Here is a 13375-nt window from a genome sequence, read left to right as displayed (position 1 = left end):
AGTTGGGAGAGTAGGCTAGCGTCTTGTGCCTGGGGGCACTCTTTTTCTGTCATTCTTCTTCTTACTTTCCTTGATCTTCGGATCCCCACCTTATCGATTTGTCATCTGCTCCATGCTTATGTTCAATGAAACACCAGCCTTGGCTGGTCCTTCAAAAAAAAAAGATGAAAATGAATGTATCTAGAACTAAAATACATCTAGATGCATCTATTTCAATGACAAGTATTTCCGGACGGAGGGAGTAAGAGTATCAGGCAACTGACATAAAGCTCGATCTACTCATGCACCTATGCACGCAAAGGACAGTATAATCTTTTCCGCTTCAAGCGAGCGGCGTTGACAAGCGACATTTAATTACCAAGTAAGCTAGATATATAGAAGCCAACTCGATCGATCGATCGGCCTATAAATTGCATAGGAACCATGCATACAAACGTACCCATTCAACTCGGTCAATCATCAGCAACAAAAACACTATAGTAACTAGTGACAGCGTGAGGGCGTTCGCAATGGCGACGCGTCTGGGAGTCGTGCTGGCTTTAGCGGCCGTCGTCCTTCTGGCCGCCGCGGGGGCCGCCACCGCGCAATCCAAGCCACGGGCGCCCAATGCCCAGGGGCCGAAGCCCAAGCCCAAGCCGATAAGCGTCAAGTGCAGTGAGAGTCTCAGGGTGAACCCCTACTGCTCCAACCAGAAGATGAACTGCCCAGCCATCTGCCCCCAGTCCTGCTACGTCGACTGCAAATCATGCAAACCCGTCTGCGGTGAGCACTTCGTGTCTTAACTGTGCAGGTACAACTATAGTGACGTTGATTTTGTTGGTTAATGGTTTTGGTTCGTGCCTTCGTGCAGTCTGCAACACCCCGGGGGCGTGCGGCGACCCGCGGTTCATAGGTGGTGACGGCAACGCCTTCTACTTCCACGGACGCAGGGACGCCGACTTCTGCGTCGTCTCCGACCGTGACCTTCACATCAACGCGCACTTCATCGGCAAGAGCGGCCACAGCGGCATGTCACGGGACTTCACCTGGATCCAGGCCATCGCCGTGCTCTTCGACGGCCACCGCCTCTACCTCGGCGCCAGGAAGACCGGCACCTGGGACGACGCCGTCGAGCACCTCGAGATCATCCTGGACGGCGAGCCGGTGTATCTCCCCGCCGACCTGGTCGAAGGCGCCAAGTGGACCTCCAGCCGCGTCCCCGAGCTGTCCGTGACCCGCACCAAGGCGGCCAACGGCGTGCTCATCACCCTCGACGGAAAGTTCAGCGTCAGGGCCAACGCCGTGCCCATCACCAAGGAAGAATCGAGGGTGCACCGCTACGGCGTCACCGCCGATGACTGCCTCGCGCATCTCGAGCTGGCGTTCAAGTTCGACGCGCTCACCGACGACGTCCACGGTGTGGTCGGACAGACGTACCGCTCCGACTACGCCAACCATTTCGACGTGAGGGCATCCATGCCCACCATGGGAGGAGATGCCACCTTCACCACCTCCAGCATGTTCGCCGCCGACTGCAGCGTGGCGCGCTATGGAGTCAGCCGTGGAAACGACGGCGCCGCGGTGCTATCTGAGCTCGCTGGTGTCACCTGTGCCAGTGGCATGGACGGCAAGGGTGTGGTGTGCAAGAAGTAAAACGCTTCCTGCATGCATATGGGTACTGGCCGTGCATGTCTGCATGCATGCATGGTTGACAAGTACACCAAGAAATAAGCAAAGAACATAAACTGATGTGCTTGGAACTTGTAACTTTATCAAGAAATACTATGTGCCGTTTGCATTATCTGTTGCACTGGCGTGGAACCGTGGATGAAGTTCCACCACGGAGTGGTTACGCGCGTGAATCGGTAAGGCGCCAGTCGGCAGCTACTGCACACTAGTTGAGTGCCCGTGGCAGTCCGTGCGTTGCTATGGGCTCTTAAAATAGTTTGCAAAAGTTATATGTTAACTTTCTAAGGTCTCGCCCCACCGTAGATCCAAACCTCCGCCACTGATTCCACCCCGTCTAGGCCGCCGCCTGCCGCCGCGCCGCCCCGACCCCGCTCGCCTCCTCTTCGGCCGCCTCCGCCTCCGGTCCATCCTCCGCCCGGCCCCGCTCCGTCCGCCTCCTCTCCGGCCCTGCTCCGTCCGCCTCCTCTCTGGTTCGTCCGTCGCCCCGCTCCATCAGCCTCCGCCCCACGCCGCACGTCGCCTCCCCGCTCCCCGCTCGGCCGCTGCCGCTCCCCGATGGCGCCGAAGAAGACGCCGAAGGGCAAGTCCGGTTTCTTCGATGCCGGGTAGCGTTGGTGGCTCGACACGTATCCCACCGCCGATGAGGCCGCGCATGCCTACGACGTGGTGGTGTGGCGTGCCGGATGGCCGAAGACGGACCTAAACTTCCCGGAGGTCGAGTCCCAGGCGGTGGCGGAGTGGCTCGTGCCGCAGGGCATCCGGATGGAGGAGATGTCGGCTAAGAAGGCGAAGAAGAGACCGGCGGTTGTCGCTCCCGGCGAGAGCAACGAGGCGACGATGGCTTGGTTTGCACGAGAGCACCCGCAGTACGTCCTGGCCGAGCTAGAGCACCACTGGAAGCGCGACACCGAGGCGAAAAAGAAGGGAGTGAAGAAGGAGGACGAGGCCGGCCCCTCGACTGTGATCCCTATCGAGTCATCGGATGAGGACTGGGGTGACACCGAGGAGGAGGACGTGAGGTGCCGACCCGACCAAGGACGAGTTCTGGGAGCGATTCCGCAGCTCCGACGACGAGGAGTAGTTTCATGTAGTAGTTCGAATAAGTAGTAGTTGAATTTGTGTATGAAACAATGTTGAATTTCATGTTTGAACTATGTTGAGATGAAATAGTAGCTGGCCATTTTAATCTTCGTTTTGGACCATCTGTTGAAGTTGCTCTTTATTTTACATCCCCGTTTTGGAGCATCTGTTGGAGTTGAGCCTTTTTTGAGATGTAAAAAGCACTTTTTGGTGCTTCAAAATTGCACCATCACCGATTTGAACCACCAAAATTTAGACCATTTATTGGAGATGCTCTTAGCCGGAGATTAGAACCACCAGATCTCATCGCAACAACCGAACTTGTTATAGTCACGTTTTATTCTATCTAGTCCACAGAAATAGGAACAACCGAACGGGTTCGATAAGCAGATGGCTCAACTAAAAAAAAGTGGATGGCTAATGAGAAAAATCTTTAGATTTCTCTTCCTTCTTTTCTCTAAGTGGCTAAGATTAACTCCAAGCACGACCCCAGATGATCCGCTTCTAACCGTTTCGGTCGAAACAGGCAGATGCAACGGCCTAACGTGCGCTTGCATATGCAAAATCTGTACACTTCGTGTCTGCATGGACGAATTTCAGGCTCAAATTTGCATCTAGTTTGCATCCACACGAACATGATTCGGACGCTCGTTCGTCTGCTCACTGTCTGCATTGAGACCCGCTTTTGACCATCCACCTACCGCCGACCCTCGTATTAAATTGCAACGCGCGTGTCTAGCCCCGCAAGTTAGTGTGAGTTTGAGGTCCTGGTGCATCCTATTTAAGTCAAAGTAGAGGGGGCCGCCATATCAGTGCAGTCCTTCTCTTGCCCCCAGTCGCCCCAACAAGCCACAAACCCTAACCGTATGGGCTTCCACGACAAGTTCAGTCGCGATGGCAAGCATTACCCCGAGGCATCCTCCTCGAGGTGAGCGCGGGTGGCGAACTTCACAATTGCTCCTCCGCGGTCGCCACGCGAGCCTCGGCCACCACGGTTGCGCCTCTACCTCCCCGTTCACCGCTACCGGTATCACTGGCAACATCGCATCTCGGTGCCATGGCCTGATGTCAACTTGATGCCAGTCTAGCATCTCAACCCCGACAGGGTGCCACTGATCACGTCTGGATGAGATCTGGTGGCGTCGTGCTGAGCTTGTGCGAAGTTGCGCTCACCCAGATTACGCGGTGGACTCCCCGTACCGAGACTCCTCCCGTTGCACCGCCGGGGGTCGTGAAGGAGGAAGCCACACTTGGCCGCCCTCGAGGAAGCCAACCGACGCCATATCAAGGAGTCTGAACTCTTGGAGGAGTCATACTGGCCCGACATGGCGCCATCGATGGGCCGATAGCGTTGCCGGCGTTGGGGCCAATGCACTGCCGATGCCTCCCATGCCAGGCGTAGAGGCCACCGCCTCCACCACCTCCTCCAGCTGAGGTCCAAACGTACATGTGGACGTCCAGTGTGCCCGTGTATGTGGCCACTCCGCCTGTTTGGCTGGGCGTGACGAAGGAGTGCCAACACCTCCTGGAGTGGGAGTCACGAGCAATGGCAGCCGAGCGCAAGCACATGATGTAGGTGGAACGCCAGCTAGAGCTTGACGTGGAGGCCGAGCGCCGCGAGCTTGAGGAGGAGGCGGCCCAGAGGGCGGCGACGACTCAGGCGTCCCAGCAGGCGAAGGCTCCGGATGCGTACCAGGAAGCCTTTCCATGGGCGCAGGCGCCAGAGTACGTCGACCTCACCAACGAGGACGACGACTTCTAGATGCACCCTAGATCCGCGGACCACCGTCTTTTTTTGTTCTTTATTATTAATGTAAGTGGACTTTGGGGACATTTAAGTTATTAACTTTATCTACTTCAATTTTATTTTCGATTTTGACTTTCTTTTGGTCGCAAATTTGGAGATGCGTCGGCTACGTTGATGCACAAAACCACATTCTGGCTATTAACCGGTCTGTTTTCACGACCCAAATAAACAAAATCCCGACAAAACGGACGTCTGTTTGTTGCCGTGCGCGGTAGAGTTGGCCTAAGTCTTAGGCAGTTTTGGCGTTGAATCGTTGTTGTCCCTTGGATCTGGAATGGACGTTGGATGTATAGGCGCATATTACACAAGGCAAGTCACCTGATCTCAGTACACCGCAGCCACTGCTCTCATTTTCTCCCCTCACAGCCGCTCCTCTCTCTCACTCTCAGGCTCTCAGCCACTCCTCTCCATGGCGCCCCCCTTCCCCCCAAGTCGTCTGGCCCCTCCTCTTCCCGCCACGGCGTTGACCGACCCCTCCTCTCCCCACCTCGATAGCGAGCTCACGCGGCCGCCGGTATGGCATGCTGTGTAGCAAGATCCGGTCGGTCGGTGCAGAAGGGTTCGCCGCGCTCATTCGTGCCGGACACACAACTGGCCCATCTGGATGTGGACGGGACGACCTCGAGCACAGTGGTGCGGCGCGACAAGGAAGAGAGACGGCGCCCTCGTCGTCGGCCCCGGTCTTCTACCCAGCTGAGCACCGGAGCATAATCGCGCTGCCGCGTGGTCGATCTGCATGACGAGGCCATTCCAGGCTGATTCTCGGTGCGAAGGTGCGCATACTGTTGCACGGAGGGCGACCACACCGGCGACACGACCTTCTGCTCACCGTACCGCTGCACACCATGCCTATGGCATAATCAAAGGTAATAGTAAACGTGCACGTGCAACCCACGTAACATAATCAATAATAAAAATATCTATTTTAAATTTCTAAATCCGTAAAATTTAATGTTCACATACCAGAAGATGACATGTATGATTACCGGATTTTAAATAGTTTTACAAGATTTTCAAAATCATCAAATGAGCACGACTGAAAAATTCTGTGTGAAATCCTTGTGACAAGACGTGATGATAAATAAAAAAGAATTAGACCTTACCTAAAAAAAAATCAGACCCACGTAGATGAATTAGACACACCCGTTAAAATTAGGCTCACTCTCAGACTCTCCACCGCCCCCGCGGGGTACGCCCAAGTCTCCACGCCATTCCCCATTCTCCTGGTCGCCAGCTCCCCCTTTCCACCTCGTAGGTAGCTCCTCCCCTTCGTCCCCACAGCCGGCGCGAGGTCCGCACGCCCCTTCTCGTTGATCCGGTCCCCGAAGTCCCCGAGGAGGCACTCGAGCTCGGCATGCTCGCGAGCGACCCAGTGCAAGGGGCCATCTGAGGCGGAAGCGGTGGCCCGGGATTCGTCTCATCCGCATCGGCGGCCGCGGCCATCCAGCGCTGGCGTTGCCCGAGCACGGAGCAGGCCCCAACTCCTCACCAGCTGGAGCGGTTCGGGTGCTCCGCTTTCACCGGCGAGCTGCCCCTGCCTGCCCCCAGATGCGCGTCGGCCCGCGGAGGGGGAGGGGTCGAAGAAGCAAGCGCTAGTAGGGGAGGAGACGGAGAGGAGGCGGAATGAGGTTCTAGATGGTTCTGGCGGTGCGAATCACCGCAGGCGTCGCGCCCATTGTCGCCTTTGCCCGCTGCGAGAACTCCCGCTCCGCGCGCCAATGGCAGCCGGTAAGCCCACGCGTAACTACAAAATTTCAGAATTTGGTTCTACTAACTATAATTTTTTTTCCTGTGAGTTATAGTATGTGGTTGTACTAACTAAATTTCTTACTATGAGTTGTACTGACCTGCAGCCGGTAACTTAGTTGGTTACAGAGGGAGTACAAAATTGCAGATATAGCTTAACTCAACTGAGTGTAATATTTCTTCCTATCAGTAGCAGCAATGATATCTTTTGTTATGAATATAGACCAGATTTAAGATCTGATGCTTACATTACCATTAAGCATATGTAGTGAACTCTTTTCTCCATGTAGTTGGTACTGTAAGCTCTTTTCTCTAACTTGTTCCTATTTTACCTTTTTCGTAGCGAGATACAGTGGTACATACAAAAGTCTGAACTGAAATGGACAGTTGTAGTTCTCATTGCAGAGTGGTACTCCCTCTGTAAAGTGTTCTTATATTTCTTTGTGGGGGAAGTATTTGTTTGCTTTACATTGTCAAAAAAAGAACTGTTTGCTTTACAAGGTTTTAGGGTTCCTTTTAGGTTATGTTGTCAAAATTATAGCTTAATCTGTTGATGGATCTCCTGTATTGAAGTATGATATGGATCTATGGTATTTCTCCTCTGCAGGGACCAAGGGATATTTGAAATTGGCAAGGAAAAGAAAACTTCAGATGTGAACACCTCTGTTAAGTATTATTTTTATTTCACTATTACTAATGTGTCGCCTGATAGCTCGATCTCTTCCATACATACATACATGGTTATTTCAGTCATGTGATGTATTTGTCTCGTAAAGTCAGTGCCCGTCAATACTTTCTTTCGCTAGTCAAGTTTTCATCTGATAGATCTGATAGATAGATGGAAACACAAGTTTTCATTCATAAATAGTAAGTAATTTGTCTCTGAATTTTGACAGTGCAGACTACTTCTTTTCATACGTATGCAGCTTTACCTCGCCTCATAATTTGAGTTTATTTGTTTGACTGATGCTATTTGTAAAATTCTAATTGCGCTTACGGATAATGCCCCCTGATTTTGCTTTCTGCCTAGACTAACTCTGTCTACAACCTCTTGCATGTATTTTTCCCCCATGTTTATCTAAAATGGTTTTTGGCCCTTTATTTTTAAATAACCAAACAACTTTCTTATACTTATAAATAGTACTGGAGCTCATGGCCTTGCTTAAGAAAAACCATCTATAATTGCTAAGTTTATAATAATAGGTGAGCTACTGTGTCTCGGGCATACAATGCAAACTTGCAGACCATAAGCTAGATACGCAATGATTTTTTTCTTACTATTACCATGTTTTTTCAATTTATCAAGCTCCAGCCCAAATATCTGATAGTATTTGGCCTACAGTTAGTGTACTAATTAATTGGATATTTGAGTAGTATTGTCAACAGTAATAACTTTTACATGTTTGCATTACTTCCAAGAGTAACAGCAGGCGTTTAGGACACCTTTAGGAGATCTACTAATCTCTAATCATGCTACTCAAGGATAGGAACCGTAGGCTTCTCTATACATTTTTTCACTGTCCTTTATTGGTGGTTCTATGATGTAGTCCAAATGAAACCAATTGCATGTATTGAGAAATAGAGTATAGCTAGATAAAGGTAAAACAGAACTTGACGTGGTTTTCCACTGACCTGAACAATAAAATAGACCACATATCTGGGAAGCAGATTAATATGGGACAGCTTATTAAGGGGCCCGAGCTTGTATAGTAGTATACGGGGCTGTATTAGTGATAGTAGAAATGATTTCCTCTAATTTAGCATTTGTATCAAGGCCGCCAGTATTTTCACTGCATTTCAGAAATACAAACTACAAATTTTGCAATGGTGCCAAAAATAATTATTTCATGAGCTGCTTCCTATTTTACCCAATATGAAAACATAAGCTACATGTTGCAACATGATGGAGAAGAGGCAACACAGGAACCTGTTTACCATTTTTTTTGCCAAGGTCTTGTCTGTAAATGGAGACATCTATATTTGTTTCTGAATGATATGCTTTAATCACATGCCTTCTTCTCTTCCTTAGGAAAATCAGAGGTCTACCAATTTATGTATATAGTGGGTGGTTTTTTTGGTAACTTAACTTGAGCAACCTAATTTTGAAACATAATTTGAGAGACATAAATACAAACACTGTTAAAATCAAGGGCTTACCTGTGAGTTCAGAACCAGCAATCAGTTGATTGTTAACAGTCAATATGTATGATTATTTTTCTAAATGTTTTTCTTTTCCTTTCGTGTGAAGGTATGCGATGATCGGCATTCTGAGCTAATCCCTTGTTTGGATAGGAATTTGATTATCAGATAAGCTTGAAGATGGATTTAAAACTGATGGAGCATCATGAGCATCATTGCCCTACTTAGGAGAGACGCTTTAATTGCTTGATTCCACCGCCACATGGCTATAAGGTCAGCAGACTATCCTTTCTTTCATTTTTTTGGCCATCTCCTCACCTTAATTTGATTATGTCTCTGAGCTACAAAGTTGCTGGAGTTGGGTCCTACACACACCATATGAACATATATCTTCAAGCTGAACCACTTAATTTAGTGATTATACATTATGTGGTCAAGATGTCTTCTTCATGTAGATTTAGATTTGATCTGGCCACAAGAAATGGTTAGAATTTTGTGCATACGACATCAACTGAGCAGTTAAAATATGTGGACACTTTACAATCAAGTGAACATTGGCATATGAAAAACTTCTGCTCCTTCGCTTCAATGGTTATATAATTGCCTAAGTACACGAGGTAGTGCTTGGTTGTATGGCACAAATTAAAATATACTCCCTCTGTACAGAACTATAAGACGTTTAGTGATAAAAAATGTCTTATACGCACTAAACCCTACCTCGTTTCCCACATCGATATGGGTAGATTCTAGAGCTACTGGAACAACAGAAAAGCCATAAGCTGTTTAAATATGTGAAGATGAACCCCTGTAAGCACAAATTAGTTCATATCAAAGACGGATCGGGTAATACCATTCGAACTTTTTGGTACATCTGTGGCATAAACCAGTGTGAGATTACTGGGTGCCAGCAATGAAGCATCATTATGCATGAATGAGATTGCTGAGTTGTCTGCATCATGTCAAAATAACAAATCTTGGACAGAACGAGGCAGTTTACTGCTAACAGAATTTAATACAAACCAGAAAAACCACAAAGAGCCATTATACAGAAAACAATCTTACCTGATATCGACAGGGGAGGCAGATTTTCTTGTTGGATAAGCAGATCTTTTTTCTTCCGATAAGCAGCTCTCCTCTGGGCGTTTTTCTACTCTCTCTTTTCGTGTGTTAAGCTTTTGCTGCGATCTTCTACACGTTTTTGCCTAGTTTGTTTGGTGTCAGTCAAGATAGCTCCTGGTGTCATTCAGGACATACTCAGAAGCCAGAAAAAAAAACAGAACCTGACATCAAATGATTACAGAATATGTACAATATGATTACCTTGTAGGCCTTTGCCATGAATGACACCAGATGTGACCGCAGTTGAAGGAGGAAATGTTGCATCATTATGCGAGAATGATGTATAACTGGAGCTAGTTGGGTTGTCTGGTTAAACAACGTTGTGAAAACATACTTAGAACTTCATGGTTCAAACACGAATGCATGTATGAGACCGATGTGTCGTCTGCATCATGTAAAAATAACAAACCAGAAATCCCACAAAGCTTCACAATGTATGAAGGAAAATGGACCAAACCTGTCCAAACGCTTCTGAATACATATATTATCATTGATGACGTTGCAAAATATCACAAGTGTACCTGACATCGCATTGGAAGGTGGATCAACATTAGTGATATGACGGAGAGCATGGCAGGGAACATTTCGCACATCATCTTATAGTTTGGTCGTGCCCTCCTTTTTCTTCCGATAAGATGCCCGCCTCTGTGCGTTTATAAGCTCCCTTTTTTTCTTTATCATGTTTCGTGCTAGCTAATTCTTCATCATTAAAGGAACCACATGTGAGAGTAGTCGAATCATGAAAATTATGAATATCATGTGATAAGGATGGTTAGCGGGATGTAGCTGCGTTGGATTGGCTCAACGCACGGGCTTTTCGTCGTATTCTACAATTAGTTATTAAACAAACTTACCATATATCGTAAGTGAAGGTTGATCTTCATATCGGACCTTGACCGTACACTCATCTTTTTTCTTCCGATAATCAGCTCGCGTGCGGGTATTCACGTGCTCCCTTGCATTATCACTCAAAACAACTCATGTTGTCTGGTGCTCGGATGTTGAAGTAGACACTGGACATTCCCTCACACTCGCATCAAGCCCTACCTGATTCCCCTCATACGTATGATCAGATTCTGTAGGTAAGTCCTCGTCTGGTTGATGTTCACTTGCCTTGCTTTTTGAATTCCCCATACATACCAAAGTAATGGCTGCTCCCTGACACGAAAAGACCATTGCTTGATGTATGTAGCAAAACAACGCATTGCCTTTTTTCTTGCTTTTCAGAAGACAAGGAACAGGACACAGTTAAAATTTCTGTGCTTGCCATGTTAAAATTCCTTCTGTAGTCTTTTTTATCAGATTGACTATGTATTTGGTACTGCCCATTTGATTTCAAGAGAAGTCCTATTGTACAGGAGTTGGAAGACAAAAGTACTGATCCAACCATGGAAGGGGTGGAAGGTAAAGCCATTCTGAGGGATATATGAACAGCAAAGAACTTATTAACCTTTTTTTATAAAACTTGATGATGAATCTATAATACCTAAATAGTTCATCCCCACTATCCTATTTCTCTTGACATGCAGGCTATCCACATCACTATTCAACATGCAACCAACCACCTCACTCGAGTCATTAGCGCTTCCCTTGCAGTTGGAGGCTACAACGCTATACTGCATCGGTGTAGCCTCATCCAAGCTCCTGTACATGGCGAGATAACTCCGCAACATGGAGCGCCCTGTCGGATGAATCCCTCATGGCACCCATCACCGGCACGCCACCTTTGCTATGGCCTGCGTGTCAGATGCGTCTTTCCAACGCTGAAGCTTTGCCTCCAATCTCTCGTATACCCCACTGTCCAGCGTGTATGGCTTTATTCATTTGCCTGTCTTCAACCATGTCCTGCAAGGCAGACTCATGGTACGTACAGCTGGCCAACGTAACAAGGATTCAGCCTTGCCTCTTTCTTTCACTTTTACATAATCTTTATTTTATGTCTTTGATAAAACGTGGAGGCTAGCTACTTGCTCATATAGCTTAACTGCTCCATGGGGTCTATGTTTAGATCATCTATATGGAGTCAGTATGAATTACCGAATCTGATTTTCGACACACGTTTGGTGAACGACAGTGCAATTTTGCAGCTGAATTGAATCATTACAACATCAAAAGAGACAAAAGTCACATGCTGCAGAAAATGTGACTTCGAATTTCATGGCATGACACTAGGAAAGTTTTCTTTATTATATGCGCATCTTAACGTAGCTATTAGCACTAAATTCTTTTAGATGCATTCATGTTTCCATGTTGGATAATACAGCTGATCGTCATGCACTAACACATTATTATATTGTGTTTTGTTATATCTTCTAGGATATGGATTTTCGGTATTCCTGGATGCATGCATGTTCACGGGGTGATGCAGCTACCAGCAATCCACGTCGTCCCTCTATCGACACGCCCACTACTAGACACGGCCGCATCTGTTTTGTGTTGTCACATCATCACTAGAACTTGATGATTGCACAAATTGTTTGTGGGAACAATGAAGCATGCACCTTTAGTATTACGGTTTTTTTACGATGAAGCTAGGTGTTGTCGTCCTTCTTTCAAGATCTGGTAGAATGGTAGTAACATATATATCGTTATGTGTCTTCTCTTCTATGTTTTAAATGTTTGTAATTTGTACGATGCATTCAATCGCTTTTGGCCCAATGTGAGTTCATTCACTCTTGCATCTATGCTTGGTAGATTACGTGCATATTCAATTGATCTTTTGAAAGAAATTTCAATTCATATTTCAGTTTTTGCAGAAGGGGTCCATAGGAAAATAAACTATCGCAATCTTATAAAAGGTCTGTCTTTTTCACAAGTTCCATATATCTTTTCCAACCTCATATACTATCAGTTAAGTATTTTAGATTATCTTTTGGAGGAGGTGCGTCTTTTCCTTTCAGGAAATGATGTTGGTTCAAGACATTCCTGCCTCCTGTTTGTTATGTTTATCTGTTCCATGATACCAAATCAGGAATCAACAAATGTTTGGATAATCCAGATGTTGGAAGCAAGAATAAAGAATTTAAATTCACAAGATGCATGTGGTATGTGTTTTCTGACCAGACATAGAATTGGTATGGTATGCTCATTTTCTATTTGCCTGAATATTTATACACTTACTGACTTACACATTGTATATGGGTATCGGTAGAAATCGAATTGCAACGGTTTTATTTTATTTTCCTTATAGAAATCTAGAGAAAAAGACCAAAGAAGTAAAGTTGTTTTTTAACCTATGTGACTGATCAACAAACCTCTTATATCTCAATGTAGGTGTATCTAAAATCTGACAAAAACAATATGGTATATACAACAGATGTCAAAAATATATTTTCTTATTTGTTTACACACAAGCTCATTCACGAATGTCATTCATAGGTCTGTTCTCTGTATTTGTTTTGCGTTTTCTCCTTACAAGTTACCACCTTCAGAGATTTGTTGTGTGTCTAATTTTACTAAACCTTTTTGTGCACGCGCGCACGCACGCACACACACACACATAAGCTCTTAGTGATTAAGTTTCTTGGGTCTCGGAGTACAATTAATCAGATTAGTGTTGCATTACCTCCCATTTTGTGTTGTTGTGTCGGATGCCGGTATTGTCCTACTAAACATAATTTTATGGTCAAAGTACACCTCATTGTTTGTACCTAATAGGTTGTCAAGAACATATCATCTTTAGTACACCGTGACAATCCTTCTTAATAGGTTTCAATAATTAGCTTATTTTGTTCATGCATAAATCCCGCAGCAACGCGCGGGGTGTTATCTAGTTGGTTACTATAGTCCCGTCAAAATAATTACCATATGTGAAGA

The 13375-nt window shown here is 46.5% G+C and overlaps 1 protein-coding gene and 2 long non-coding RNA genes across 6 annotated transcripts; 2 read left to right on the top strand and 1 right to left on the bottom strand.

Moving 5' to 3' along the window:
- Positions 1-453: 453 nt before the first annotated feature.
- LOC119365468 lies at positions 454-1771 on the top strand. Its single transcript, XM_037631107.1, has 2 exons — positions 454-762; positions 851-1771. Exons 1-2 carry the CDS (start codon positions 510-512, stop codon positions 1630-1632), a joined length of 1035 nt encoding a protein of 344 aa, XP_037487004.1. The 5' UTR covers positions 454-509; the 3' UTR covers positions 1633-1771.
- Positions 1772-5736: 3965 nt separating this feature from the next.
- On the top strand, positions 5737-12274 carry LOC119365466. 4 transcript variants are annotated; one of them, XR_005175552.1, is made up of 7 exons: positions 5737-6283; positions 6909-6954; positions 8550-8713; positions 10489-10641; positions 10918-10963; positions 11089-11422; positions 11876-12274. It is a non-coding gene; the product is annotated as an uncharacterized LOC119365466 (long non-coding RNA). The 4 variants fall into 4 exon arrangements; XR_005175550.1 differs by having other exon boundaries at positions 6909-6966; XR_005175551.1 differs by having other exon boundaries at positions 6909-6971.
- On the bottom strand, positions 8746-10298 carry LOC119365467. Its single transcript, XR_005175553.1, has 2 exons — positions 9761-10298; positions 8746-9673 (listed from the first exon to the last, which is right to left on the bottom strand). It is a non-coding gene; the product is annotated as an uncharacterized LOC119365467 (long non-coding RNA).
- Positions 12275-13375: the final 1101 nt, after the last annotated feature.

The sequence above is a fragment of the Triticum dicoccoides genome, chromosome 2B, assembly GCF_002162155.2.
Source record: "Triticum dicoccoides isolate Atlit2015 ecotype Zavitan chromosome 2B, WEW_v2.0, whole genome shotgun sequence".
In the NCBI taxonomy this organism is placed as follows: Eukaryota; Viridiplantae; Streptophyta; class Magnoliopsida; order Poales; family Poaceae; genus Triticum; species Triticum dicoccoides.
The sequence above is the reverse complement of the archived record's forward strand: the minus strand, read 5'-3'. Positions and strand labels throughout refer to the sequence as shown.

Bases quoted from the DNA above. Each gene is read 5' to 3' on its own strand.
- LOC119365468 (XM_037631107.1), top strand. From the start codon at position 510: ATGGCGACGCGTCTGGGAGTCGTGCTGGCTTTAGCGGCCGTCGTCCTT. The intron at 763-850 runs GTGAGCACTTCG...GCCTTCGTGCAG, and splicing joins ATCATGCAAACCCGTCTGCG to TCTGCAACACCCCGGGGGCG.